This window comes from Ammodytes marinus, assembly GCF_949987685.1.
Source record: "Ammodytes marinus genome assembly, chromosome: 22".
NCBI classification, from domain to species: Eukaryota; Metazoa; Chordata; class Actinopteri; order Uranoscopiformes; family Ammodytidae; genus Ammodytes; species Ammodytes marinus.
In genome coordinates this window covers 12,938,679-12,963,977 of record NC_137226.1, presented here as the reverse complement: position 1 = coordinate 12,963,977, position 25,299 = coordinate 12,938,679, and the positions used below count along the sequence as shown (strand labels likewise).

Here is a 25,299-nt window from a genome sequence, read left to right as displayed (position 1 = left end):
GCTGACATGCAGGATCGATCCAGTGACAGGAGGGTCTTCCGACTCACTACACAACCCTGCTGCCCCTTATTGATTTTCTGCTTTTCAAGGCCAAGCAACCTGCCTGAACACCTTTTTTGAAAGAAGACACGTGTTGCAGTTTAAGCGCAGTACGTTTTAAGCACAGGCTGGTTGCTGCATTATCTCGTCACTGCCGAAAACTTTATCATCCAGGTTATTCCCACCTGAGGGCAGGAGGTATCAAGCCCTGATGGAAATGTGATATAATTCAATTTGGCCAAATAGCTTTGATGGAACTGAGACGAAATGACTGCAATGAGCGTGTGTGTATGTGTGTGTGTTAATATTGAATATGTATGAGCTTAATATCAGGGTTTGTGTGATGTGTATGTGTTTGGAGTGCATGCAGCGCACGCGTATAATTAGTGATACAGGAGTAGCGTTGAATAAAACATGGGCTGAACGCACGCAGAGTAATACCTGGACCGCTGAGGAAAATGAAGCTTTTTCACACGGCCTGCAGTGAAAAATGCTAATGATCATAAATGCATCATTTTGAATTCTGAAATATTCACAGTAGCCTCAATCTAATTTTTTTTTCACAGCACATAACATTTTGCAGCTCTGCTCCACAAGCTGTAGTACTGTAGACTGTAAGCTAATTATTTGTATGCTTATGTTCATATCACCACACGATCAACTAATTCATGTAGTGAAAAAGAGAGGGGAATGTGTGTGTGTGTGTGTGTGTGTGTGTGTGTGTGTGTGAGAGTGTGTGTGCGCATGTGCATGCGTGCGTGCTTGCATGCATGTGTTTATGTGTTGCACATGCGTGTCCTTTGTGGGCTTCATGTGTCAGTGGTCGTCATTATCTGTCATTCTAAAGAATTTCTCTTTTTTTAATGTTGCCTCACCCCCTCCCACCCCCCCTGTACCTTGAACTCATTCTCCTTGTCTTTGGTGCCCTTATGAAAGGGCCGGTCATATCTGAACCTCCAGATGTGATTGAACTTGTAGAAGCTTTTGATGTTGTCGGGCACCCCGTCCCTCTGCAGCACATCCTGGCTCTCTGGGATTGGGGTTACAGCGTAAATCTGTAGGTCTGGACACACCGTGGGGTTAAGGGAAATAGAGCCAGAGAGAGAGAGAGAGAGAGAGAGAGAGAGAGAGAGAGAGAGAGAGAGAGAGAGAGAGAGAGAGAGAGAGAGAGAGAAACAAGGGAAAAAAAGCATTGCAGACTAAAAAAAACAAACAAGAGCTCTTCAGTGACCTGTAAAAAACATGGGAGAAATTGTAGATTGAAGCTCACACAGCAGACAAGGACACACACACTCAGGAGGTGTATAGGATGGTAAAGAGTATGTCTTTAAAAGGTAAGTACATCCTTTCCTGCAATATCTTTTGTTTTATTAGTCAAGCCAATGACGACACACATCTATTTTTGCATCCACAATGAAATATGGGTCCAAAAATGTGTGCACCTGAAGCACAGATGTCTCACAATACCATACACGAAGATAGGTAACGCAAGCAAAAGAGGACATTTCTCTATTTTAAGCAAACAATAATTGCTGACAGATTGTAGCATCTTGCCAACTAGTTTTCCTTTTGATATTCCTGCCAAGCTCCCACGTACAAGCACGCAATACTAAAAGAAGTGAGTGAAAACAAGTGCACTCAGACCAACAAGAAAAAGATCAAAGAAACAGAGCAACACGGCAGAAAAACAAAAAAAAGCAGAAAAAAAACTGGGTTTAAAAAACAAAACAAAGGAGGATATAGGATAGATTATAGAGGCAGCAGGAAGCGAGTCTGAGTTTCCCTGCATAGCAAGCAAACTTAGCCAGATAAAATACGAGTTTAGACAGCTGCTGTAGATACATTCATATACATGAGAGTTTGCAACACGTATATGTACAGATGGCAGAGCAATGTGCGAGAGACTCAATGGATTAGCGTTATGTGAGAATTACTCATCAGTGTGCTCATATATTCCGACGATATTCCTGCCTTTTGACAGTACAGGAAGCATATATACAAGCGAACACGTCGCATGGGTGCATTTAAAAAAAAAAATGAAAAAAGCCATGTGAACGAGAAACTTTAATATGTCTCTCCGTCCCCCATCTTTCTTCTCTTTTAGCGCTGCTCTCTAAGGTCTGGTGTCAAAGTCTTTTGCTCTCTCCTTCTATATAGGCCAACAGTTGTCTCATACATTACATTAGTGTGAATAATTTAAAATGGGCTCCCGTATTGTTCGGCTTCATTTGAACAAGCTGCATGTTAAAATGACAGGTACGGCTCCTAACGCGAGCCGGTGAGTTGATTTATGTAGGGGTGTAGTTTTTTGGAATCTAAGAAATTTGCCAAGCAACTCGGGGGGTGGGAAGTCGTTTTTCTACAGTTACATACTTTACATCCTTAAATCAGAAAAAAACAAACATTTGGTGCCATTTGAGTCTGACTATGCTACTATAGTAAAGTCTATACAAAGATAATTTTTTGGCTTTCATTTGTGTTCATGTTTGTTACGCCACATTGCCAAACATTTCTATTGTTGCAATAAATGGTTAAAAAATCGTGATTGCATTTACGTCAAATTTGTTAAAGTGCTTATTATAATAATGTTGGTTTTACTGAAAAAAGGATTACTGGTTTATTTCCAGCATCATTGTAGGAGAATATTAATGGTCACTTTATAAGGAAAATTCTTCGTAGTATCTACTTTTTTTCCCCCTGCCTTGCTGCATTTTGTTCCATTGATCGCCACAAATTAGAAGATCGTGGAGCTGCTATGTTGCCTGACAGACGAAACAAAAGGGTAAAAAAAAGCCCTCAAAGCACTCACTCACTGTAAAGCGTATTGCTATGAGCAGCACTGATCTCCACTGTGTAAATCCAGCCTTTGTGTTTGTGCATATACGTGATATATCTACTGTGTTTGATTCTGCTTTCTTGTTTGAGATTCTGTAGGCTGCTCGTAACAGGCAGTAAAGTAAGTCTATGCTACTGCGTAAAAGGGGGCCTTTTGATAATGACAAGAAAAACGATTGCGAGAGGGAGACGGAGAAATGGTATGTCAGAGCGTGTGCCTCATTACAGGCAACCCTGTGTATGCTGTGTGTGTGTGTGTGTGTGTATGTAAGTAAGCAAGCCTTGGCCTGTGTGCGCACATATTTATATAACTACACTGTTGTCGTGTGTTATTCATTTTGCACACGTGTGACTGTGTCTTGGGAGTGCCTCTTTCTTATGGCCAAGGATACATTGCGCGTCGGCCTGGTATATGGTCTGGTCTGGCTGGTTGACGTGCTGCATGGCTATGGCGTGAGGGAACTCGTTGAGCATCCGCTGCTGGAAAGCCTCCAGCCTCTCGTAGTCATGTCCGCGGCACACAAACTCCTTGTTCTGCAGAGGTAGGGGGGGAGGCAGAGGATATAGTGTGTGGGGTTAGCTTGACATCTAGTGGTCACACACCGCAACTGCAGCCTCCACTGTAATACTCCCACCAAGGACAGGGACCTGTTACATCATTAAGTGCCATTGAATTAAGTGCTGCTGAATGTCACCTCACAATGGAGGAGTCTTATGTAAGGAAACAAATGTAAGTCTTTCCGCAGGTTGGTTTCTTCTATGGAGAGGGTTAAACGTATTATACTTTTCTGTTCTGTTCAACATTCCGGGCAAAAATAAAAATAAATGTGGAGATTTCTTTACCCGTAAGAAGAAAGGGAACTTCTTTCCATAGAAACCCACTCGGAAGAATTCGGGTTCTAGCCTTTGCTGGTCCATGATCTTGTCATAGAGAGAGGCTTCCATCATCTGGCATTGAAAAATCAAGGACAAATGTAGAATATGAACCACAAGCAGTCTGTAACCAATATACAATTTTTATTTTAAAGCAGAATAAGTAGTGAGTGGATATATGTATTGTTATATAATGCTAGTTAATGAACTCACCCTCATCTTGCTCAAGTTCCTGTAGTCGTAGTATGACTCATATTGATCAGCCAGTTCTCTGCACAGGATGATGCCATTCTCCCAACACTGAAGACAGAAAACAAATCAAAAAACACACTTCAGTTCATCTTCAAGTTCACTGGGTCCTGTCTCAAAACACAGTGAGAAGCAGAGAAGCTAAAGCCTGTCCATTTGATTTCGATTGGAATGGACAGCTCGGCCCTGCAGTGTTGCTACTAAATTGCTTTTTTCCCCACTGGGTGGCACTGGTGAGTTGACAATGTGAGAAGTCAAATATGACCTCCTCATGCAGGTACATGCAGCATCCAGCCATCTTGCTAATTAAATGAAAAGCTTTCCTTTCCCGCTGCCTCCCAATCCCCACGCGGCAGCGCTGGCAGATGGTAGTAGCTCGTGAATCTGACGGAAAATTGGGCAATGAGTAACGAGGGGAGCCGTTTTAATGATTCCTTAGTGCTGTGGTATATCATCGGGGATGCAGAAGTTTTTTTTTTTTTTGTAGTTTTTTTGTGTGTGTGTAATTTTGGAGGGTTTCCATAATGTCTCTTTTTCCCGAGAGTGTAGGAACAAGGCGAAGGTAGTTAGTATAAAGTGATAGGGGTGTCGGGAGGAGGAAAGAAAGAAAGAAAAAAATGTACTGCCTCAGTTACAGAAACAAATCAAAGTCTGGCAACTACTTTTAATCACAGTGATAATTTACGATTTCCAACAATTGTGAAAAAAGGATAATTGACTTTTACAAAATACTATTTTAAAGTCAGGTCAGGCCTTTGAGCCAGGTTGTATTTTTTTTTAAATAATAACTTTTAATACATTCAAGGAAATCCACTGTTAAAAAGACAGCCTTTCCCAAAAAAAAAAAAGTTAAATGCTTGATGTTTCAATGAAATGAATTTTTGTTTAATCATCGTGATCTCAATATTGTTCAAACAAATCTTGTTATTGTGATTTTTGTCATAATCGAGCAGCTGTATGCTGCTGCATCCTGTATTGGCAGAGCTCAGTTTATGTTGCCTGACACCGACCATTTGGATTCGAGTGTCGCTTCTCTCTCCGATCTTGCCTTGGGCTTCTCCCACAGCATTTCTTACATGAGCGCAGTTAAGGATATTGTGGGAATGATACGGATCATTCTTTAATTACAGCCACCAACCATTCATCTGATTAAAACCGAGGCGGTTGTTGACGCCTCGAACCGCTGTCACAGTTCACAATAGGGTGAAAATTAAATGTCTGACCGCGAGTGACACAGAGTCTTTGTAGCTCCGTGCAGCTTACAGCTCCTCCCTCCTCCTACGAAGGGATTTCATATCCTGTCAATGACGTCAATGAGCGAAGGGAACTCCAGTTCTCTCATCTTTCTTCCAACCTGCCCATGCAGCTGCATTTCAGCCGAGCATTAATGTTTAATGAATCTATTTAATGCTCATTAGGTTTCCATCCATGTATTCAAGGCCAGTATGTATTCTCTAAATGAAGCATTTTCAATCTGGCAGTGCTTCCCTTTTTAAAAAGTGCACTATGTATCTTTGAATGTGTCAGAAAAGTGAACATTTTCTAAGGTAAATTCTCATAACTGATTAAACAAACTTTTCCTCCAAGGAAAATTGGATCCCTGGAACACGGAAGTTGAAAACCTACCTAATAAGTTATTGTTTCATTGTTGTTTACAGCAGCAGAGCCCACACTTTATTTTACAAACATATTTTAGTCTTACGTTTGATTCCAGGTGCCTCATTATATACTGTATATATATTTTTTCTCTTTTTCTTTTTTGATTTATGAGGATTATTCTATACTAAAGATTACATTAGTAATACATAACGTCAGGCTCTGCAAATGTAAACAAATCCCCCTCCCTCTGAAACTGCATAGTGCACCTGTAATGCAGTGTACATTTTGGAATATTCATATTCATTAAGACATGCTCCTGGGTTTGAACTGAACTTTCTTGTTTCTTTTTAACAGGGAATTGAGTAATGCAAATGAAAGAAGGAAGAGTATGGGGGAAATAAATACTGTCAAGCTCACCTTCCCCCTGTCAAAGTTCTGCACGATAGTGAGATGCAAATACTCTTTTCTTTGCCACTCGCTCTGCATGGGGTAGTTGAGGAACTCTCGGAGCGGCCGCTCTGACCACTCCAACAACTCATCGTACAGCAGCAGGGTGTAAGAGGCCTCTGTGAAAACAAGCGGACACAAGACAAAAGGATTACAATAGTTTCCAACACGTGCATACGCCCACGCTCAAACAAAATGCATTTTTTAGGGTAGCTATCACTCCTTTAGGCTTACCTGTGTAGTTTTGCGCTTTCAAGTGCAGGTCGTACAGTTTGTGAATGTAGCGGATGTACATCTCCTCTTTGTTCAGCTCCGTTTTGTAGAAGTTCTGACAGTAGCAGTGGGCGGTTTCGGGGACGAATGAGGACAGAAAAAAATCAGAATAAAGAGACAGTCAGACAAAGACACAGAAAGAGAGAGAGAACAAGAGAGAGAGAGAGAGAGAGAGAGAGAGAGGGTATGACAGTTCTAGAGACATTTTAAAAGTGACAGGTTGTTCTATGGGGGAGGTGTGTGCACCAATATATTTCAGCTGCTGATTGGCACCGGCTTCTGATCCATCTGCCTACACACCCAGGTGCTCTTACAGATGGATGCCGTTACATAAGGAAAAGCTTAAAGGCAGAAGGACTGCCAATTGAAACAAGAGTGGGAAAAAAAATAAAGAATCATCATCGTTGTTTTGTTATGTGTATGCGGGGGAGGACATGAAAAAGCGTCTTAAGTATGGATCTACATTTTCACACCATCAATCAGAGAGAATATCGTATAAGACTATGTTAATATAAAAAAGCAATGCAATAACATAGGAACCCAACGTGAAGAAATTTCCAAGGACATGTTTTGACTTTGGATGTCAAAAGGATTAAACCTTAATAGGACTTGTAACAGCAGAAGATAAAATAATGTATAATGTTAGTAGGCTCATATAATCTGTCCTTTAAAGCCCATGAACATTTATGCGATACTTTGAGAAAGTAAGACATACCAAAGCTATCATTAAAATGGCAAATATAAAAGCAATGGTTTGATATTTTGAGGAAGTTGTTACTAGTAGAATTGTAGGGTCTCAGCCAGGGTAGCCTCAGGTTAATGCTAAGCAAACCAAATTTCTGCTCATGGCTTCATATTCACCGCACACGACAGTGGTATCAGTCCTCGTCCAACTCACTGTCATATTTCCAAGTTTTGCAAACTATAAAGTGCATTAGCAATTGAAATAAATACTTATTGGCTTGAATTTTTCCTCATTACTTAGTTTTAATTTTGAAACCTAGAGATTTAGATTATCATTCACAAGGTCAATATAATTGTGTTGGAAGTAGCCAAGAACAAGTCTGAAATCAGTTTGAGAGTCAAACTTCAAAAAGCTTGTGCGGTTATAAACAACAACAACAAAAAAAAACAGGCTCTTGGCAGAAACTTCTACTCACCAGTAAACTGACAGTACATCCAATCTTTTTTCCATCCACTTCCCCCAGCTTCATACAATCCCTGTAATGGAAAGATAATGCGACTAAGTGGTGCTGAAGGACAATAAAAAGAAAAGCATAGTTCAAATGGATAAAGCGTGAGTGCACTCTCACCTGTAGTCTAGCAATCTCTCCATTAAGCGAGTGACGGTGGCGATCAGAGAGATCCCGCTCTCCCTCCAGGTCTCTCGCTCAATCTTCTTCAGCAGGCTAGAGGACGAGAACGGGAGATGTGAGGATAAAAAAGGCAGGAGGTAAAGGAGAGCAAATGGGAAAGGAAAAGTGACAGGGGGAGGGATGGAGGGAAAGAAAGAAAGAATTTACAGCAAAAGAAAAGGAGGCAAAGCAAAGTGGAAATCTATCCCAGTCACACCAGTGTCACCTATGCTTGTTGGCCTGCCTGTGGGAGTTAAAGCCCCTATAAACACAGATCTACAAAATCCTCCCTACTATGTGATTCGGAGAGTTAGTTGTATGATAGTAAGCATCTGAAAAGAATTGGGCATATTTATCAATCCAAATGAAAGATATTGTCATCTAAGTTTACATCTAACAATACATCTAACAAGTATTTTGAACCAATCAAGGCAGTTCTCTGCCCGGACGTTCTATAAAAACAATGACCGTTGCCATTGATAACATTGTATATGGGCACTCCTAGACAGTCAACAAGCTGTTTTTTGTAACTAGGTTTCATAATATCTCAATCTGATTTTTTTTAAAGATTATCGAGACACGCAACCTTGATATCATATATTGATTTTTTATTATTATTTTAGATCAGGTTTCCAGAGGCTTTCACAAAATAAAATACCCCAAGGTGGCTAAAGCTGACTGAATTGATTGGTTTATCTCAACTGGGCTGGTAAAGAAGACGAACAACACAGAAATATCTCCAACATTTTTTTTTTTTTTTTGGGGGGGGTCCTGAAGTTATTTACCCTAACGTAAAACCCTTGCCGCTGTTCCCAGCTCACACAGAGACGACACAGACAGAGCAAAGAGGAGAGCGTCTTACCTAGGGTACGGACCAAACAGAGGAATTCTACTCCAGGCGGGAAGCATAGGCGGAATAAATTAATATTAATACGATTAATATCAGCACACGCTCGCACAGGTTAGTTTGGGGGTTAGTGGAGTTAGTAGCAGGAAAACAAATTGAGAAACTTAATCAAAAACTTAATCAAAAACAACAAGATAAATATAGGCTTAAATCATAATCAGAAGCAGATATTGGCACTTTAATAATAATGATTCATTAAGCCTATTTATACGATATTGCACAATATAATATAATATACTAATATATAATATTTAGATACAGATACTGTATATACTTATAATAACATGAAGTGTACTATTTTCTATGATGTTGCACATGTACAAATGGTGGGAAAAAGAGTGATCGACTATGATAGACAAAAGGGACAGTTATAGTAGATGCAAAGTGATCCATGTGATAGTAATAATGTATGTGAACAGGTAACAATGCCTTGATTTAATGCGATAATGTTATTTGGAAGCTACGTTGAGTGAGTTCAGATAAACAGTAGTAGTCTAATTTATAACGAGGGACATCAAATTATGAAGAAGCACAGTAAGAAGCAGGGATACACACACACAACCACAAACTCACGCGCACACACTAACAAGACATTAAACGTGAGCAACATAACTTGCAGTGGCACAAACTTGGAAACACAAGGACAGAGTGGACGAGGGCTGGCCACAGAGAGGGTATGGGTGAAGATGAAGGTGACCCAAGCTGAATACCGATTCACTTACCTTTCCTTATTATTTTATCAATCTACTCAATATAAAGAACTACTGCCGGCTCCCTATTCTTAAATACTGACGACAGGTTTGTGAATTTGAAAGCAAATGTGACACTTTCAATTTCACAAAAGACAATCCATTAACCTTATAAGCAGCATGGCCTTCACTCTTTTAACAGTTTCTTTTTACGGGAATTTCTCAGAGCGTGAATTCTGTTATCTGAGCTCTCTGGTTTTCAGGGTTTAAAAGCTCATTTTCAAAAGCGTAATACTCACAGACACTTACAGATAAAGGCAGCCGTTTACTGAGGCAAAGGACCTTCGAATATGCATTTACCCGATGAAGCCTTGTGTGGGCCGCATCGCTCAGGTTTTTAGACTCCATAAATGGCTATTTTCAGTGTAATTATCCTGGCGTCTGCCCTCTTTATCTGGGCCTTCAAAAGCGGTTTTAATGTTAAAGGTGTACTATGTTACTTTGGGTGTATTATAGATATGTAGATATATTCTCATAACTGAATAAACTAACTTTTCCGTCAAATAGTTGTATCCCTGGGACACTGTTTTAAGTTATAAAGCTATCTTAAAAGTTACTGTTTCACTGTTGTTGTTTACAGCAGCAGGGCCCACCGTTTTGTTTACAAACACATTCTAGTCTCATGTTTGCTTTCAGGTGACGGAAATACTTTTGTCCTGATTTATGATGATACAATCACTCAATACTAAGAATTACATCTAGAGGAAGTGTGTTCATAAACTTACTGCAGACTCTGCAAATGTAAACAAGTCCACCTCTTCTGAAACTGCATGGTGCACCTGGTTGAGCTCCAGAGTGACTACTCAAAACACTGGCCCTCTTCCTTCCTCATTTCAAAATCCAAGGCAATTGGACAAAGTAAGCTAAGTACACACCCATATGCCCCTCATCCCTATATTGTCTGTGTCTATTGCCGCTCCCCTCTGTGACTCACATGCTGTTGAAGAGCTCCCTGTACGTCTCGTCCCCTTTGCCCTCGGACATCAGGCTGTCCAGCTTGTCGATCAGCTTGGCCTCCACCTGTCAGGCAGGAAAAGCATTTTGTTCTCAAAGAGGCGGCCAAAGCAAACGCTTTTGATAAAAATGATGGTTTAGAGCTTCAAACTCAACAGTGTGTCAAATGAATCAGATCACTTCAGGGATGTGTCGTGTGCCAAAATGAAGGAAATGTCACTGTTACTATATGACTTAAATGATGTAGTGTATCACCATCGCCATAGGGCAGGAGAGTTTGTAAAACATTTTTCTAATTAATTATTTTTCTAATTGTAAGGAATCAGTTAAAATCTATGTATGAATATTTCTTTCACTAAAGTGGTTGTTTTTGTGACCTTCACAATTACAATTATGTGAAGAGTACCTGCTATTAAAATCAAATGACCCTGCTTTATAGCTAATTAACAGCTTGGCGGCCAGCAGTACTGTTGTTCTGTAAGAATTGTCCAGCTTGCAAGCGACCTGAGACCACCTCTTTCAAGCAGAGCAGCGTCAGGTTGTTTAGTGCGCACCAGAATGTCGGACTGCGTTCAAACCAACCCAATGAACCACACCAAGGGCTTAAACGCTCAAGGGTTTGTTTCAACCGCACTAAACAAAGCTAGTGTGAACACAGCCTTAGTGTCAGGATATGTAATCTCTTTTTTTAAACGGCAGCCGTGTTGTGTACCTGTTTGAAATTTCCGCTGCGTCTCTGCTCCCAGTCCATCATGTCGTGGAAGATGGGGATCATGACATTCCTCAGATCGGGCTGAGGCACCAACGTCACCTCCAGGAACGGTCCAATCATCGCTGGGATGAAGTTCAACTTGTGTTCCCCTGGAGAAGAGACAGAGGTGAGTGAGGCTTTTACACTATTTCTGAACACAGCGGATTGTTTATGTCAGAGGCAATTTGGACATCTCTTGGGAAAGCAATCTCGCCCCCTCTTCAAAAATATTTCCGACCACAGAACAGACTGCTTTTATAATTTGGTTTAAGTGCACTGCACTCTAACCAGATTGCCACAGTAGTTTAAAAAAAGGTAAATAATGAACAATGAGTGCCGGTGTTACTTAAAATTCAGTATTAGTTAGTGTGGAGACTCTGACATTCACTTTCAAACTCAGACTTCAAAATGAATTCATAACTGTGCAAAAACACATTTTAATACAAAGAAAGAAAACACCAGAAAATGTTATTAGAAACACATTCATTTATGTGTCCATCATAAACTCAGAGTAGAACAAAAGCATCCGCTGAATGCCGAGTGAGGCATCCAGCTAGTTGCCATGGTAACACATATTCATAAGCATTGGAAAAAAAAACAAGCTGAGAAGTATTTTGTTGTGTTCCCCTCTGAAGTACAAAGAAAAACTATTGCCTTTTTACTTTTTATCGCAGACTTCAAAAGCACTATTTCTGCATGAAAATATTGGAATAAGTAAGATATCTCTATGCATCTCTTCAAACAATCTATCATGGGGATTTTGAAAGTATTGTACAGTTAGTCATAAAACAGCCCATGTGTGCCATGTGTTACCGTCTTACCTAAATTCTGCCACATGCTGAAGATTTCGCAGCCCATCATCACCCTCATGTCTCCATACCTGAATGGTAAAAAACAATGTTGTGTTTATTAATACTTAGAGGAGCTGAACAGAACAGTATGTCGAGTACATATTATATTATGTGTGTGTGGCATTCAGTGTATTTGTGTGCGAGAAAAAGAATGGCTTGTGTAGTGAGGGCACGGCGTACAAAAGGCCAGCACAACAACAACAACAACAACTCACTTTTCCAGTATCTTCTTTCTCTTGGAGGGAGAGAAGGACTCCAGCTGAAGACAGGGCTGGTTGATGAATATTACAGACAGATAGAAGTACGAGTCCCACACCTGAAAAATGACAGCAAATGATAGCATTATGTCAATGCAACCACTCCATTCTCCGACTTCAGTTTTCAGGTATTCAGGTGAAAAACTAGACAATTTGCCTCTGCTATCATAAAAGACAATATAACATCTGACAAGCTATATCTTTACGCACTGAATATTTAAACGTACTATAATGTGGAGTTACAGCACACAAAGACATAAAGTCTCTTTATCATTTTTACTACTTCATATCTTGTGATTGATGCCGTTCCGTTTATGTTTTCATCTCGCTTTATCGTCTGCTTTAAGCGTCTGACTAATGGCAGTAGTTCAATTTTATGTCTCTGCTTCTGTGCAGGCTTTTGTTTTGAAAAATGTGATGCAGGAAAATAAATAAAAGAATGGCCTCTATTATTAACGCGGAGCTGCCTGTGTGTCTGTACGTGCGCGATGCTACTAAAGACAGCTTTTGTAGAAGCGTTGCATTCAGATACACACAGTGACACATCTCGCCCCCCCCGTACCTTGTAGTCAAACTTGTCATTGAGGAAGTTTTTCCTCAGAGCGTCAGAAAGGTAGAGGACAGTCGTGATGATGACACTGAAAGAACAAGAGGTATAACTTATCACCATGAACAATGTATGTGCTATTCTAATGGCCCATTGTGAAGAGCAATAGTGCAGAGCTGAAATAGAAAACATGAATTCAGATAAGAAGCATTAGGAACTAAGTTTCATATTGATGAAGGTGAAATATAAATGGTGAAAGACAAATATATTTAGCAGATAAAGACAAATATATTTAGCAGATAAAAGCTCTCAGATTTAACTTTTTTAAACAATGTTCGAAATTACATGTCTGGGGTTGACCAAGTGGTCTAAGATGCATTTCATGTTTCTAACTGAGAATCATTGTTGCATGTCAATCCCTTGACTGTACAGCAACTGTGTCTTTACTGTCTATGTGTGTGGGCGGGCCGTACTTGTTGGTGACCAACCGCATGACAGTCCAGTCTTTAGGGAACATTTCTGGCCGGATTAGGATCCTGAAGACAGTGAAGATCTGGAGAAGAAAGTCCTGGAACACACAATGGCACACAACAGGCTCAAAATAATGGAATCAAATGCGATGAATGTTTGCCTCTCTCCATGGTGCTGAAACAATAGTTTGTTCTAAACCTAGCGGTTTCTCAATCTGTTCCAGACACTTGTGATAAAACTAATCAAATTAAAGTATGATAGGTGGAGAATTCATTTGTGAATGTGTTCAAACAAAATGAATGCACATGAATAGGCAAATGCATACAGAAACAATTTACAAATGTCCCCAAGTGCAGTGAGTGAGTGAGCCACTTTTAAAGTTGGAGGCTTCTAAAAAAAAAATATTTAGACACATGGCATATCTTCTGTCACTCTGTACTCGCTATTTAAATGCCAATGCACACACACAGGCACAGTAATGAACAAAAATACATGTGACAAAAAAGACTGACATTGTAAGAGCATACTTAAAACTTAGTTCTGAACTTCAATGTATGTCAGCTTTTTAAAATTAACAACAATTAAACCAGTTACAACACTACTATCCCAGTTCTGTATCACTCAGCCTTTATTTACCCTTGCCACCAGGCTCGCTACCCAGCAAGTGTTGATCGCTTTAACACCCTAAAATAGCCAGCGTCATGTATTTCCACTGGGAGATACACCACTCAAAACAACCCTAACAATCAATTTGCAGTCAATATTCCAATGTTGGCTGCAGCTTTTGCTTAATCCATGACGATATAAACAAACACTGTAGGCCAATTTAAAGAATTAATCTTCCCACAGAGACACAATCGGTGGTAGAGAGTAAGACAGGCGTCGGGCACACAGACAGACAGATAATAATGGAGACAGACAGATATAATGGAGAGAGACGGAAGGGGCTGTCTCACCCTCAGGCTGTCTTTGCTGCTGAACGCCTGCAGCAGCTGCTGGTAGTGTCTGTCGCTCATCTGTCGCAGAAGGGCCAGCAAACACGCCACAAACTCTCCCTGATAGGATAAAGACAAAGAAAGAGAGAAAGAAAGAAAAGACAGTTACCATTAGAATCTGATTCTATACTTCTTTTTTATTTATTTTTATTTAACAAATCTGTCATTTTTCCTTTCCTTTAACTATGGTGCTTTTGTAACGATTTGGCTCATTTTGTGCGTTGCTACAGGAAAGCAGAAAGGAAGCCCTTTGTTATACGGACATTAGAGTATGCCCCTTTATTAACCTCTATTGGTAACCGATAAGAATTGCAGCAACATTAGCGGAGCTCTATTACAAGTGGAACAACCCTCCTCACTTCCTTGAGTCTCTATCATCATTACACGATGATGATTATGATTATGATGATGTCGTTATTTTCCACTTCACCATGCGCCCCTTTGTATTGTGGTGTATAATACATCTGAAATACTGCTGTTAATGTCAATAACTCTAGTGGAAATTGTAGTCACCAGAGCAGCAGCTCAATTTACAATTGTATAATTGCTCTTGGACATTTGTGGACAAAACAACACATGTAGATACACATACCGTGACATCCTGGAACTGTATGTGTCTCATGGCGGGTCCGGCAGGCTGGGGCCGGTTGCTAATTTCCAGGATGGTCCTCAGTAAAACTCCCAGCAGGCTCTCCACAATTAGCTCCACCTCTTCTGAGACCACTGGCTCCTACACAGAGTATAAAACAATTGCATGTGGATTACAGGTAACAGTATACATTTAGTTTTATAGCATCTATCTATATATATTTATGAAAGAAAGAGCCAGAATGTGGATCTAAATTGTTAGGCCGATACTTAAATGTGAAACAATGCCTTGGTCTTTCTTTCAAAGTAGTATGAATATTTCCCTAAAGTTACTGAGACCAATTTTCAGTCTACTACTTTTTTTTTTTTTTTTTTGCAGGCTGTGTGCTTGCAGAGAAAAAGGCGCACAACCTTGAATCATGATCGAAAGCTGGCGTCATTCCGCCTTAGAGCCAAACGCTTGAACTCCTTACTCTATATAATCCTACTTTCAATGCAGTTTTAATGAGTGTTGAACTAGTATGTGTGGGCACATGTGAGAAATTTCAAGGCTAAGTGCGACATTTTGAAACTCGAAATTCACAGAGGAGGAGGAGAGAGGAAAATAATAAAAGAAGGTGGAATACTAAGGAGACGGAGACAGTTCAAGATTAAAAGCATCTCAAAGAGATTGGGCGTGTGTGTGTGTGGATGTGTGTGTGTGTGTACATCTCCCTCTTGTCTTTACCCCTGACAAGACAGACAGGTCTTGGACAGAGTGATAATGAGAAGGAGCTTCAGACTGGCATAGTGGCAGCCACTGCTGTCACTTCCCTTTAGAAGTGGTGCCAGTCTGACTGTGTGTGTGTGTGTGTGTGTGTGTGTGTGTGTGTGTGTGTGTGTGTGTGGGGGTGTGGGGGTGTGTGTATGTGTGTGTGTGTGTGTGTGTGTGTGTGTGTGTGTGTGTGTGTGTGTGTGTGTGTGTGTCCTACTGGGCGCCTTTACCACTAGCTGACCCCCTGGCAGCAAACGGTTCAAGCCAGGCAACACGAGCTACTGCTGCTCCTGCTACACACACGCACACACAAATGGAGTGATTTTGACAATGCCCACTGCTAAATTGATGGGCCTCATTACTGGACTGCACGGCTGCCAATGTCCTTGTGACCAAAGCTAATTAACCATACACACACACACACACACACACACACACAAACACAACAAAGCAATCTGTGATTGCAACGTATTGGCAAGGAAATTGCAGCAAGACTCATTCCTCTAGCCTTGACTTCCTTTAAAAGTAATTTTCCAGTTATTATGTTGTTAATTCCCTTTGACGGGCTTGTAGAACAGAAACAGGGATTCATTTTATTACTCTACTGTATAATGTGTCTGGGTATCAAGTCACATTATCCATTTTTTTGTATAACAATACGCTGGTTTGTTGACATTTAATTTCTACAGCTGCCACTGCAGAAATGATACCAATATCATATATGTACACCGAATGGGAAGCTTCCGCAATCAGCCGGTACGCTTAGCTTAGCCCCAAAGCCTGAAAACAGGGGGACACAGCTAAAAAAACAAACAGTGCATTGACAATATTACACCATATCCATTCCATTCTATATTTCAACCCAAATATAATGTATATTTGATGAAAGATGTCCATGTATATAATAAAAGACCTATGCTGAACTGAGGTATTTGTATACTCTATGTCCGGTTTGAAGGCACTTAAATATCAAGTGCCAAGTAGAATAGAGTGGATATTTCAGTAACCACTGAAAACACTGACCGTGGTGCCATTTTCCTCCTTCTTGATGAGAGACAGCATGCTGGTGAGGATACGAGCGCACATGACCAGGTCCCTCTGCTCCTGCATGTGTGCCTGAAGGACACGGAGCACCACCGGCAACAGTATGCACCGTGATTCTGCAACACACACACACACACACACACACACACACACAAACACACACACACACACACACACACACACACACACACACACACACACACACACACACACACACACACACACACACACACACACACACACACACACACACACACACACACACACACACACACACACACACACACACACACACACGTCATACATCAAAGACATAATTATATATAAAGAACAACAACAACAGGGAAAACAGTAATCTTCTGTGGCCATATTAGTCCTTGTCTCGTTTTCACCAACGCACAATATTTCATACATATAATTAAATATGTCTGGTCGGTTGTAATTATTTGTGTAAGATTAATGTGATTTGCATGAGGGATGTTTTTTCTTGCTACCGTTGGGAGCAAAAATAAATAAAGCGCTGACACTAATTTGCTCCAGTTTTACATCCCTTTTATTAAGAACAAGTTTAATGACATGGGATTTAGCTGCACTGTAGGGTAACAAATAGCCAAGGTGTGTTCTCCCCTCAGATGACAAACAACCAAACAGAATAATATGACCTAATAGCCTGTGTGTGTGTGTACACTATGCCAGACAAGCAGACAGTAGTTTCACAATTACTCATTATTGTCAGCATTCATTGTGGGGATGAAACTACATTATTAAATCTGTTTGTTTCCCCTCAGTGCTGTTTATTTTTCCTGTGTGAGCAAAACTTTTTTTTTTCCATGTTTGTTTAATTTGCTCACACATTTTTCCCCCCTCGTCTGTGCCTTGGCAGGATAACAAGCCTAAATAGTGTGCCTCGTAATCAAAAGTGTACATAAACTGTGCATCTGAGGGAGTCTTTACCTGGGTTAATGTAAAGCTGGCCTTCCGCCGTCTTGGCAATGCACTGCAGTTTGACGGCCTCTAGGGGGCAGTCTGCCTGTACGGTGGTGGGCAGGCTGCCCAGCGTCTCCCTGACGAAGCCGGCCACCTCGCGCACAGTGAAGATTTTCAGCAGCTCGCCGTAAACCGCTGGAAACGTCCGTAGGAATACCGCCTGGGCACAACAATGTGGTCAAATGTTCAGTCATTTTAGAGGTAAGCAGCTCCATTGGGCCAATGTGGTATCATAATATATACAGGAAATAAATGGTGTTCGGCACAATATAGGAGGTTCATTGGACAAGATTCTGTTGAGTTATATCAGAAGAAGAGACAACCATCACACTCGCTGCTCTTATTAATGGAGGGCTGTTTTGTTTTTTTGAAAGCCGAACAGAGGGCAGAAGACATTGGAGCAATGGGCTACTTATTTAAGGCTTCATGGTGGTACTGTCTAACACAGAGCGTTTATCTAGACTCAGACAGGGGGGGCGTAGAGGATTGATATATGATACAAAACATTTGATACATCTCTCTGTTTATTGTTTAGAGGAATCACTTCTTCCCGAAAACTATTGTTACTCGAGGCAAATTCCATCTGTGCAAAAAAAATTGACATTTAATTGATTATTATACAACATCCAGAGTTGTAAGTCCCAAGTATAGATGGAACAATGTCCCTCTGTGTGTTTGGTGCTCGACAGATCAGGTGTTAATTGTTATCGGTGATGAAAACTGGTTATGGGTGCTAAATGATAATAATAATAATCTTTATTTGTATAGCACCCCCTCATACATAAAATTCAGCTCAGAGTGCTTTACATGCACAATATAAAGACAATATAGAACAAAACACATTCATCACAGGCAATAAACCAAAGAGCATATAAAAAATAATAAAAGCATGTTCAATGCATAAAACAAATATAAAATAGATACAAACCATAAAATACAACAACATAAATATATGGTGGAATTAATTAAAAGCAATAGCATAGAGTTTTGAGCTGCTTCTTAAAACCATCAACAGACGTTGCTATTCTTATATGTAGGGAAAGTTTGTTCCAGGCCACTGGTGCATAAAAACTTAATGCTGCTTCACCATACCGCTTTCCTTTAAACTGCGGTATATTAAGCAGGCCGGCACCAGAGGACCCTAAGAGGTCGAGTTGGAACATATTCAGACAAGCAATCTAATTCAGTTTCAGTTTGTTTATGTGTATGTTTATGTATGTTTTTGTCAGCCAGTGACTGTGTTCCCACGTGCCGGATTAACTTGAAAAAGTTATTGTTGTGTTGAGAGGACACAGATTAGTCCGGATCAGAAAGTCAGCAGGGGGATGAAGTAGAGCGTAGGGTAGGGCACAACCGGAATAGCTAATGGTCGCTCATTATATTCACAGAGTGACTTAAAGTGACAGGAGGGTTAAAAATCAACACTGCTGCTTTTGACTTGTCTCTAGAGCACCTTGTTATAATTGTTTAACTGAGCTGTGAAAAACAATGAGTAATTGAATAATTGAAAAGAGAGAAAACAAAACACAGATTCAGGGCTCAAATGAGTCAGACAACAGAGGCAGCAAAGACATTATTAACACACACTAAGGGGAATGAACACACACACACACATTCAATTAAAAGAGTACATGAATCTAATGGACTGTGGAGAAGTCAATGAGAATACAAAACAGCCAAGGAGGAGGGGGAGGGACAAACAGAGAGAGGGCAAAAGAGAGAGACAGATTCAAACAACAGGGTCCTGTTGAGGCAAATATGTAAGTACAGACACAGAAGCAGCCGTTTCTAGGCGTGTAATGAGGATCATCTTTGGCATCTTTCGCTTATTTGTTTCGGTCTTGTTGGAAATCAGCGCGGGCGGCTACCCTGCTGCGTGTGCAGACCTCCCAGCTTAAAAGAGGGGAGGAAAAAAAAAAAAAAAAAAGAAAAGACGCCGCCACACAAATTCCTATTGCGCCTCAAGGCCCCCTCTCTCTCTGGCAGCGTGGAATTCAATTATAGACAATTTCTCACCTATCACAAACTGCATTAGGCGGGAGAGAAGTCGAGACGGAAAAAAAACATAATGTGGTGCACTCAACTGGCACAGATTTTTTTTTGACACATTTACATAATGTACTTTGACGAGGGACTGGAGACATGTAAAACGCACCTGTGTTTGTGAGACGGGGCTGATGCCTTTGTTCTCCTGGGAGAGGAAGAAGCGGATGGACATGAAGAGCTCGTGGATGCAGACCCGGAACTCCTCCTCGTTCTGGCCGCCCGTGGCCAATGAGAAGAGCCGACGCGACTGGATGATGTATTTGAAGATGTACTCGCTGGCCTGGGGAAAGAGACAAGCGTGAATACTGTTTATGGTCTGTTCTGTGATTGAAAAAAAAAAAAGCCCCTGCTGCAAGTCAGACATCCCTTACCAGTGGAAATGGTTACAAACTGGTGTGATATTATATTCTAGCCCCTTACATATTTCACCCAAAGTTTGATTACATTGTTAATGTAATTTTAATAAAGCAAAAACTTGTTGTAATCAAATGGCAAAACACCATATCAACAACTTTGTAATAAGGTGAAAAATGTTCTTCTAATTTCAATTTAGGCTTCTAAAATGTGAGGATTTTGCAGATTTTCTCCCGTTTCACATCTTGGCATAATGAAAAAAGTGGCTTTATGAGTCTGGATACATCACTTTTGGCTATTGAAGCTTACGCTTGTTGTTTTTCCATTACTTTCTTACAGTTCTTGCAATAAGCTACTAAAATACATTATTAGTTGTAGCCCTCGTCCAGACAGCTTTTCAACTAAATAGGTAGAATAATCACTCCTCAGCCTGATGGATCAAAATCATTTTAACCTTAATATCTCCTGTACTACAGTACTACTTGTTTATTAGAAAAGTATGACAAGGCTGTCTACATTTAATCATCTTCAGAATTTTGATACAGAATCAAACTTGTCCATGGGGGAGGGGGCATTTAAAAACCCTTAAGAGAATACATTCTCATACACAGAAACATTGCAATCGTATCCACGGCGAATCACTTATTTATTATGTTCACCACATGACAGAGTAACTAATTTGCTTCTGCTGTAGAATGTATTCTGTGAATGATAAATGGGGAAACCACAGTACGCAATCAGCAATGTGCTTCTCTGACTGCAAATCTGCATGAGTCTTTAGAATAATGCCGATGTGGATTCCCGACACCCGGAGGCGGCATATTTCAGCTGATTAAAATTTCATGCATGGTAATGGATTGAGGAGGGGGATAATGACGGGGGGTGGGGGGTGGGGGGAGAGTAAATTAGCGTGAGAGTGGCAGCGAGTTTGTTTGTTTGTATTTCTTGATCCGTGTTGACGGCGGTGTAATGGTGTATGGGTGTGTATACGTCCCCGGGTGTTTTTGAAAACTGTGTGTTTGAAAACATCCCAATGGCGGCCTTTGCTGGGGAGCTGAGAGCAGAATGCCTCACCTTGAGCACCTGCTGTATGTGATCCTGATGTTCTGCGTCAACAATGCGGTCCACGTACCATTTCAGAACTTTGATCAAGTCCCTGAAGACAAAACAAACACACACACACACACACACACACACACACACACACACACAGTATCACCACTCACTTATAGTTACATCGCACATAGTATTTCTAACTGGATTTATCAGGAAAAGAGCAAGAAATTAAGTGGTTTAACATAAAGAACAACAACACAATTCTAGGATGATCTGCAGATTCATGTTTGTTTCAGGTTTTAATAAGGAATAATAAGGAATTCTGAGTTACTACAACAACACTGTCCACACGTCAATATGAGTCAAGCCTTCGGTGTTCGTTCATGGATTTTATGCCTTCTGCTGTACGCGCAGGTTTTTTCAAGTCAAACATTCCGTGGGCTTTCTCTGAGCTCCTGCACTAGTGTCAGGGGATGACACGAGTTTGTAAACGCTGCCATATTGATAAATGCAGAGAGATTTGTGTAGCTGATAGGCATAATCAACTTTCTGTCAACTCATTTGGCAATGGCTTGAATGTAACAGACATTCATCTATATGAAAAAGTTACGCGCTACAGCTTTAAGTTGGTAGAGTTAATAATAAAAGTCTTTAAATCTAGGCAGACATTTCAACTTGGGGCATCCCCTTGGCGCAACGGTAAGCTGAAGTGACGTTGAATGCAGACGCCGATTACAGAATATGAGTATTTTCTCATGCTAATAACCAGGACTGGATGACATTTTGGTTCCCTATTAATAACTAAATATAGATATGAAAAAGAAAAAAAAGGCACAACACTTGAAGAAGAAAGTGTATCACAGGTAAAAGTTTAAAGCAGATGGATGTGACAGCGGTGTTCTGTGTGGGCGCACGCAAAGGGAGAGAAAAAAGAAAGAAGAAAAAGGAGGTAGACAGCTCCAGCACAGTATCTTAGCAGGTACAGAGTGTGTGTGAAGAAGACAGGATGGTGAGAACAGCAGGTGTTGTGTGTGTGTGTGTGTGTGTGTGTGTGTGTGTGTGTGTGTGTGTGTGTGTGTGTGTGTGTGTGTGTGTGTGTGTGTGTGTGTGTGTGTGTGTGTGTGTGTGTGTGTGTGTGTGTGTGTGTGTGTGTGTGTGTGTGTGTGTGTGTGTGTGTGTGTGTGTGAGATATAGATAGCAGAAAAAAAATTAGCAGGTGGGAAGCGAAAAGCAAGCACAATTTCATATTTCAGTTTCAATTTCATCAGCCAGGGGGCACCATAAGCATTTCATTCACACAGCTTGCTGTCTAAATCCCAGCACAGAGAGCTGAGTAGAGCAAGCAACCTCTCAGCACTGATGCAGGTCGGTCTGTCTGACTGCCTGACTGCCTGCCTGCCCATGTGGTACAGCATGTCATTAGAATACAATACAACAGGTGAGGCTGGGTTACTGTATGCCTGTGGCTGCTGCTGTAGCCATCAACAGCCACATCGTCATATACTGTATATACCTGTAGGACAAAGCTCCGGCAAAGTGACTCTCGATGTAGGTGTCCATGACTGGTTTGAAGTGCTGGAATTTGCTGTCCTGGAGGAGGTTGATGATATGGACCTGGAACAATACAAGAAGACATATTGTAAAAATAAATATTCCTTTACATGGAAGATAAGTGTCTGCCTAGCTCTTTTTTAAGCTCTTAACATATTTATAATAAGAGCTTTTTTCTACCTATAAGGAGGGTTTGTGGTGAACAAAATCCTCATATTTTACACTGACAAACTCAGGGCTCCATGTTTAAATGGCTGTCCTATCCTATGGAAATATTGTATTTGTCTTTTGCCGATTTAACACACATGTTCCTTAAATTCAGCCTGACATGTTTGGTATCTGTCAACATAAAAGAAAGTTCTGTGAATTAAAATTTGATTACCATCATCATATGGCCTCGATATGCAACGTCAAACACTAATGTGGGACTTCTGGGGTGACGAAGTAAATCGCACAGATATACAACGTCTAAAGGTATAAAATAGGAAAGATATGAGGATAATAATAAAAAAAAGAGAACATAACTCCATGTTTCCCTTTGTGTGCAGCCTGTTGTGAAATGCACTGAATTTGTCCAACCAAACAGGAGATAAGTCCACTGGTCAGACTGGTTGAAATGACCTCAAATCCACAAAACTAAAACTTGCACCATCTCACTAGACCTTTTTCATCACTGATAACGCAGCACTGATAAGGGAAAGTGTGTTCATGTGTCAATGTCAGAGTGTTGTAGAGAGAGAGAGAGTGTGAGAGAGAGTGTGTGAGAGAGAGCGAGTGTGAGAGAGAGATGGATCGATCACCTCGCCCTATCAGGGCACTGCAGCATAACCAGGGTGAGATTGGTTCAGCCAAATCACTAGATCTTTCTCCGACAGTAAGCTTGTGTTTTTTTTGGTGTCTGACACAAACACTATGAGATATTGTGCACTGACATACGGAAAGAAAAAAGGAAACGGAAAAGGTCCAGACCATCCCAGCAGACTTGCTTACCAGTGAATCAAAGACCTTGAGCCCGTATCGCTGAGAGCTTTCATCCAGAATGCCAAAGAGAGTGTCCAGGGTGTCCTGTAGGAACTGTGGAAGGACAAACAACAAAAGGGGGAGTTTGTATATGTGTGGCATAGAGCTGCAGCAACCCATTAACTTAAAAGGTGGAGTAAGAGATTCTGTAGAATGATTGTTCTCAAAACCAGTGAATATCTCATCACGATCCGCTACCTGTCCGTACTGTGTGTGTGCTGAGTCCTAATACAGACTACACAGGCTCTGTAAAACAGGCATGTTGCAAGCTACAGTTGCTGTACTGTGTGTGCACTATACAACAAAAAGCTTGTGTTAATACAAGCAACGTGATTTTGACAAAAAGTGCATTTTGACAACATGCATTCTCCAGAATCACTGACTAGACCTTTTATTCTTCAGTTTTATTAACATGCTCATCCTGTCAGCTAGGACGGCTAAGAACACGGTCTGAAATCAAATCAGAAATAAATCGATACTACAAATTCCAGGACGGCTGGAGCAATTCATTGCAGAGAATCAGATGGCGGGGGCCTTACTTTGACAATCTCCGAGCCATCGATCTCCTTCAGCTTAGAGAGGCTGTCGTTTATCCTTTCGGGGTGGGCTCGCCACTTCAGCAGGTCCAGCATATCACCTGGAGAAAAGACAGAATAAGAGGGGGGACATAAAGAGTGATGAAACAGCTAAATGTGGGCACATCCCTGGTTTGTTTGTAGAGAAAAATGCAGGATTATTAGAGAAAGATATGCCACCTCAGATCACAAAGCGCCACCACACACCCTTCAATTATAGCCCCAAAAAACTCCTCCGAAGTCAAACAAACGATGTCATTTTTCAAGTGCAGCAGGATAACAAGAGATAAAAAGTCATTTTCCCAGAGTCAAGGTCCCCAGGCGCACGCCGCGTGAATAAAACATAAGCCTGGAGAAGAAAAGTATTTTAGCTGCGACTTTAGATTGGGTTTGTGTGGGAATTTGTGTCGGCGCGCTCCTTTGTTTTTTTGTTGCATTTATATATTTTTTTTAACTAATGTGTCAAGCATATTTTCTGTCATCAGAAACTCTGCGGTGCTTCTATAATAAATTCACGACAAAGTTTTCAGGAAATGAACAGCCGGTTGCAACTGTGCCTTAGGCTTTTACGTTTATAAATTCTACCGTTTAATGGCCATGTTATTTAATAAGGCAGAAAAAGAAAATTGTAATAATAATATTTTTTTGCATTCTGAAAACACTTGTCTGGTTAAAAGTGGCAGTGTCTGCCTGGTGACATTAAGAAAGAACAAGTGACTCAGAGGAGGGAAAACCAAATGTCTCCTTTGCTGCACACTGCATGTTTTATGATTATTGTTGGCTATTGTTCACGACAGTAGAACTGAGGGCGTACATTGCAACGAGCTAGTCCCGCTGAAATAACAAATAAAAAATGTCTTCGTTCTTTAGTGAGCACTGGGAGGTGGAAGCTATTCCTAGCACCCCGCACATTCACAGCTTTTCTTCACACGCTTGGATGAACAGGTTGGAAATGTCACTTTCTTTCTCTTGCACAGAACTTGTCACATCCTCTGGGTTTTTTTCCCCCCGACCTAAACATATGATAGTTAACCGATTTGTGAGCCTTATGTGAAGTGTTGATCACTATCTTTGGCGGTAATAGTTCTATATACCTGACTCATTGAGCTGTGAAAAGGCTTAGGGACAGGATAAATCAAATTGTAAAAAATGTGAAAAGAATTTATAGTGCA

General features: G+C 40.8%; 1 protein-coding gene across 1 annotated transcript in view; it reads right to left on the bottom strand.

Annotated features, from left to right (window-relative positions):
* Positions 1–25,299, bottom strand: part of dock4b (dedicator of cytokinesis 4b) — a 114,374-nt gene that overhangs the window by 23,415 nt on the left and 65,660 nt on the right. Inside the window, exons 18-40 of the mRNA XM_080051128.1 lie at positions 24,092–24,189; positions 23,523–23,606; positions 22,495–22,595; positions 21,000–21,081; positions 19,681–19,851; positions 17,493–17,685; positions 16,518–16,654; positions 14,745–14,882; positions 14,114–14,212; positions 13,160–13,254; positions 12,702–12,777; positions 12,098–12,198; positions 11,853–11,911; positions 10,993–11,141; positions 10,261–10,346; positions 7,629–7,724; positions 7,476–7,536; positions 6,277–6,370; positions 6,013–6,161; positions 3,961–4,047; positions 3,718–3,822; positions 3,267–3,408; positions 936–1,102 (exon numbers count right to left, since the gene is read on the bottom strand). Of these exons, the coding sequence (XP_079907254.1) occupies positions 936–1,102; positions 3,267–3,408; positions 3,718–3,822; positions 3,961–4,047; positions 6,013–6,161; positions 6,277–6,370; positions 7,476–7,536; positions 7,629–7,724; positions 10,261–10,346; positions 10,993–11,141; positions 11,853–11,911; positions 12,098–12,198; positions 12,702–12,777; positions 13,160–13,254; positions 14,114–14,212; positions 14,745–14,882; positions 16,518–16,654; positions 17,493–17,685; positions 19,681–19,851; positions 21,000–21,081; positions 22,495–22,595; positions 23,523–23,606; positions 24,092–24,189 (2,570 nt within the window). The remainder of the gene's footprint in view (positions 1–935; positions 1,103–3,266; positions 3,409–3,717; positions 3,823–3,960; positions 4,048–6,012; positions 6,162–6,276; positions 6,371–7,475; positions 7,537–7,628; positions 7,725–10,260; positions 10,347–10,992; positions 11,142–11,852; positions 11,912–12,097; positions 12,199–12,701; positions 12,778–13,159; positions 13,255–14,113; positions 14,213–14,744; positions 14,883–16,517; positions 16,655–17,492; positions 17,686–19,680; positions 19,852–20,999; positions 21,082–22,494; positions 22,596–23,522; positions 23,607–24,091; positions 24,190–25,299) is intronic.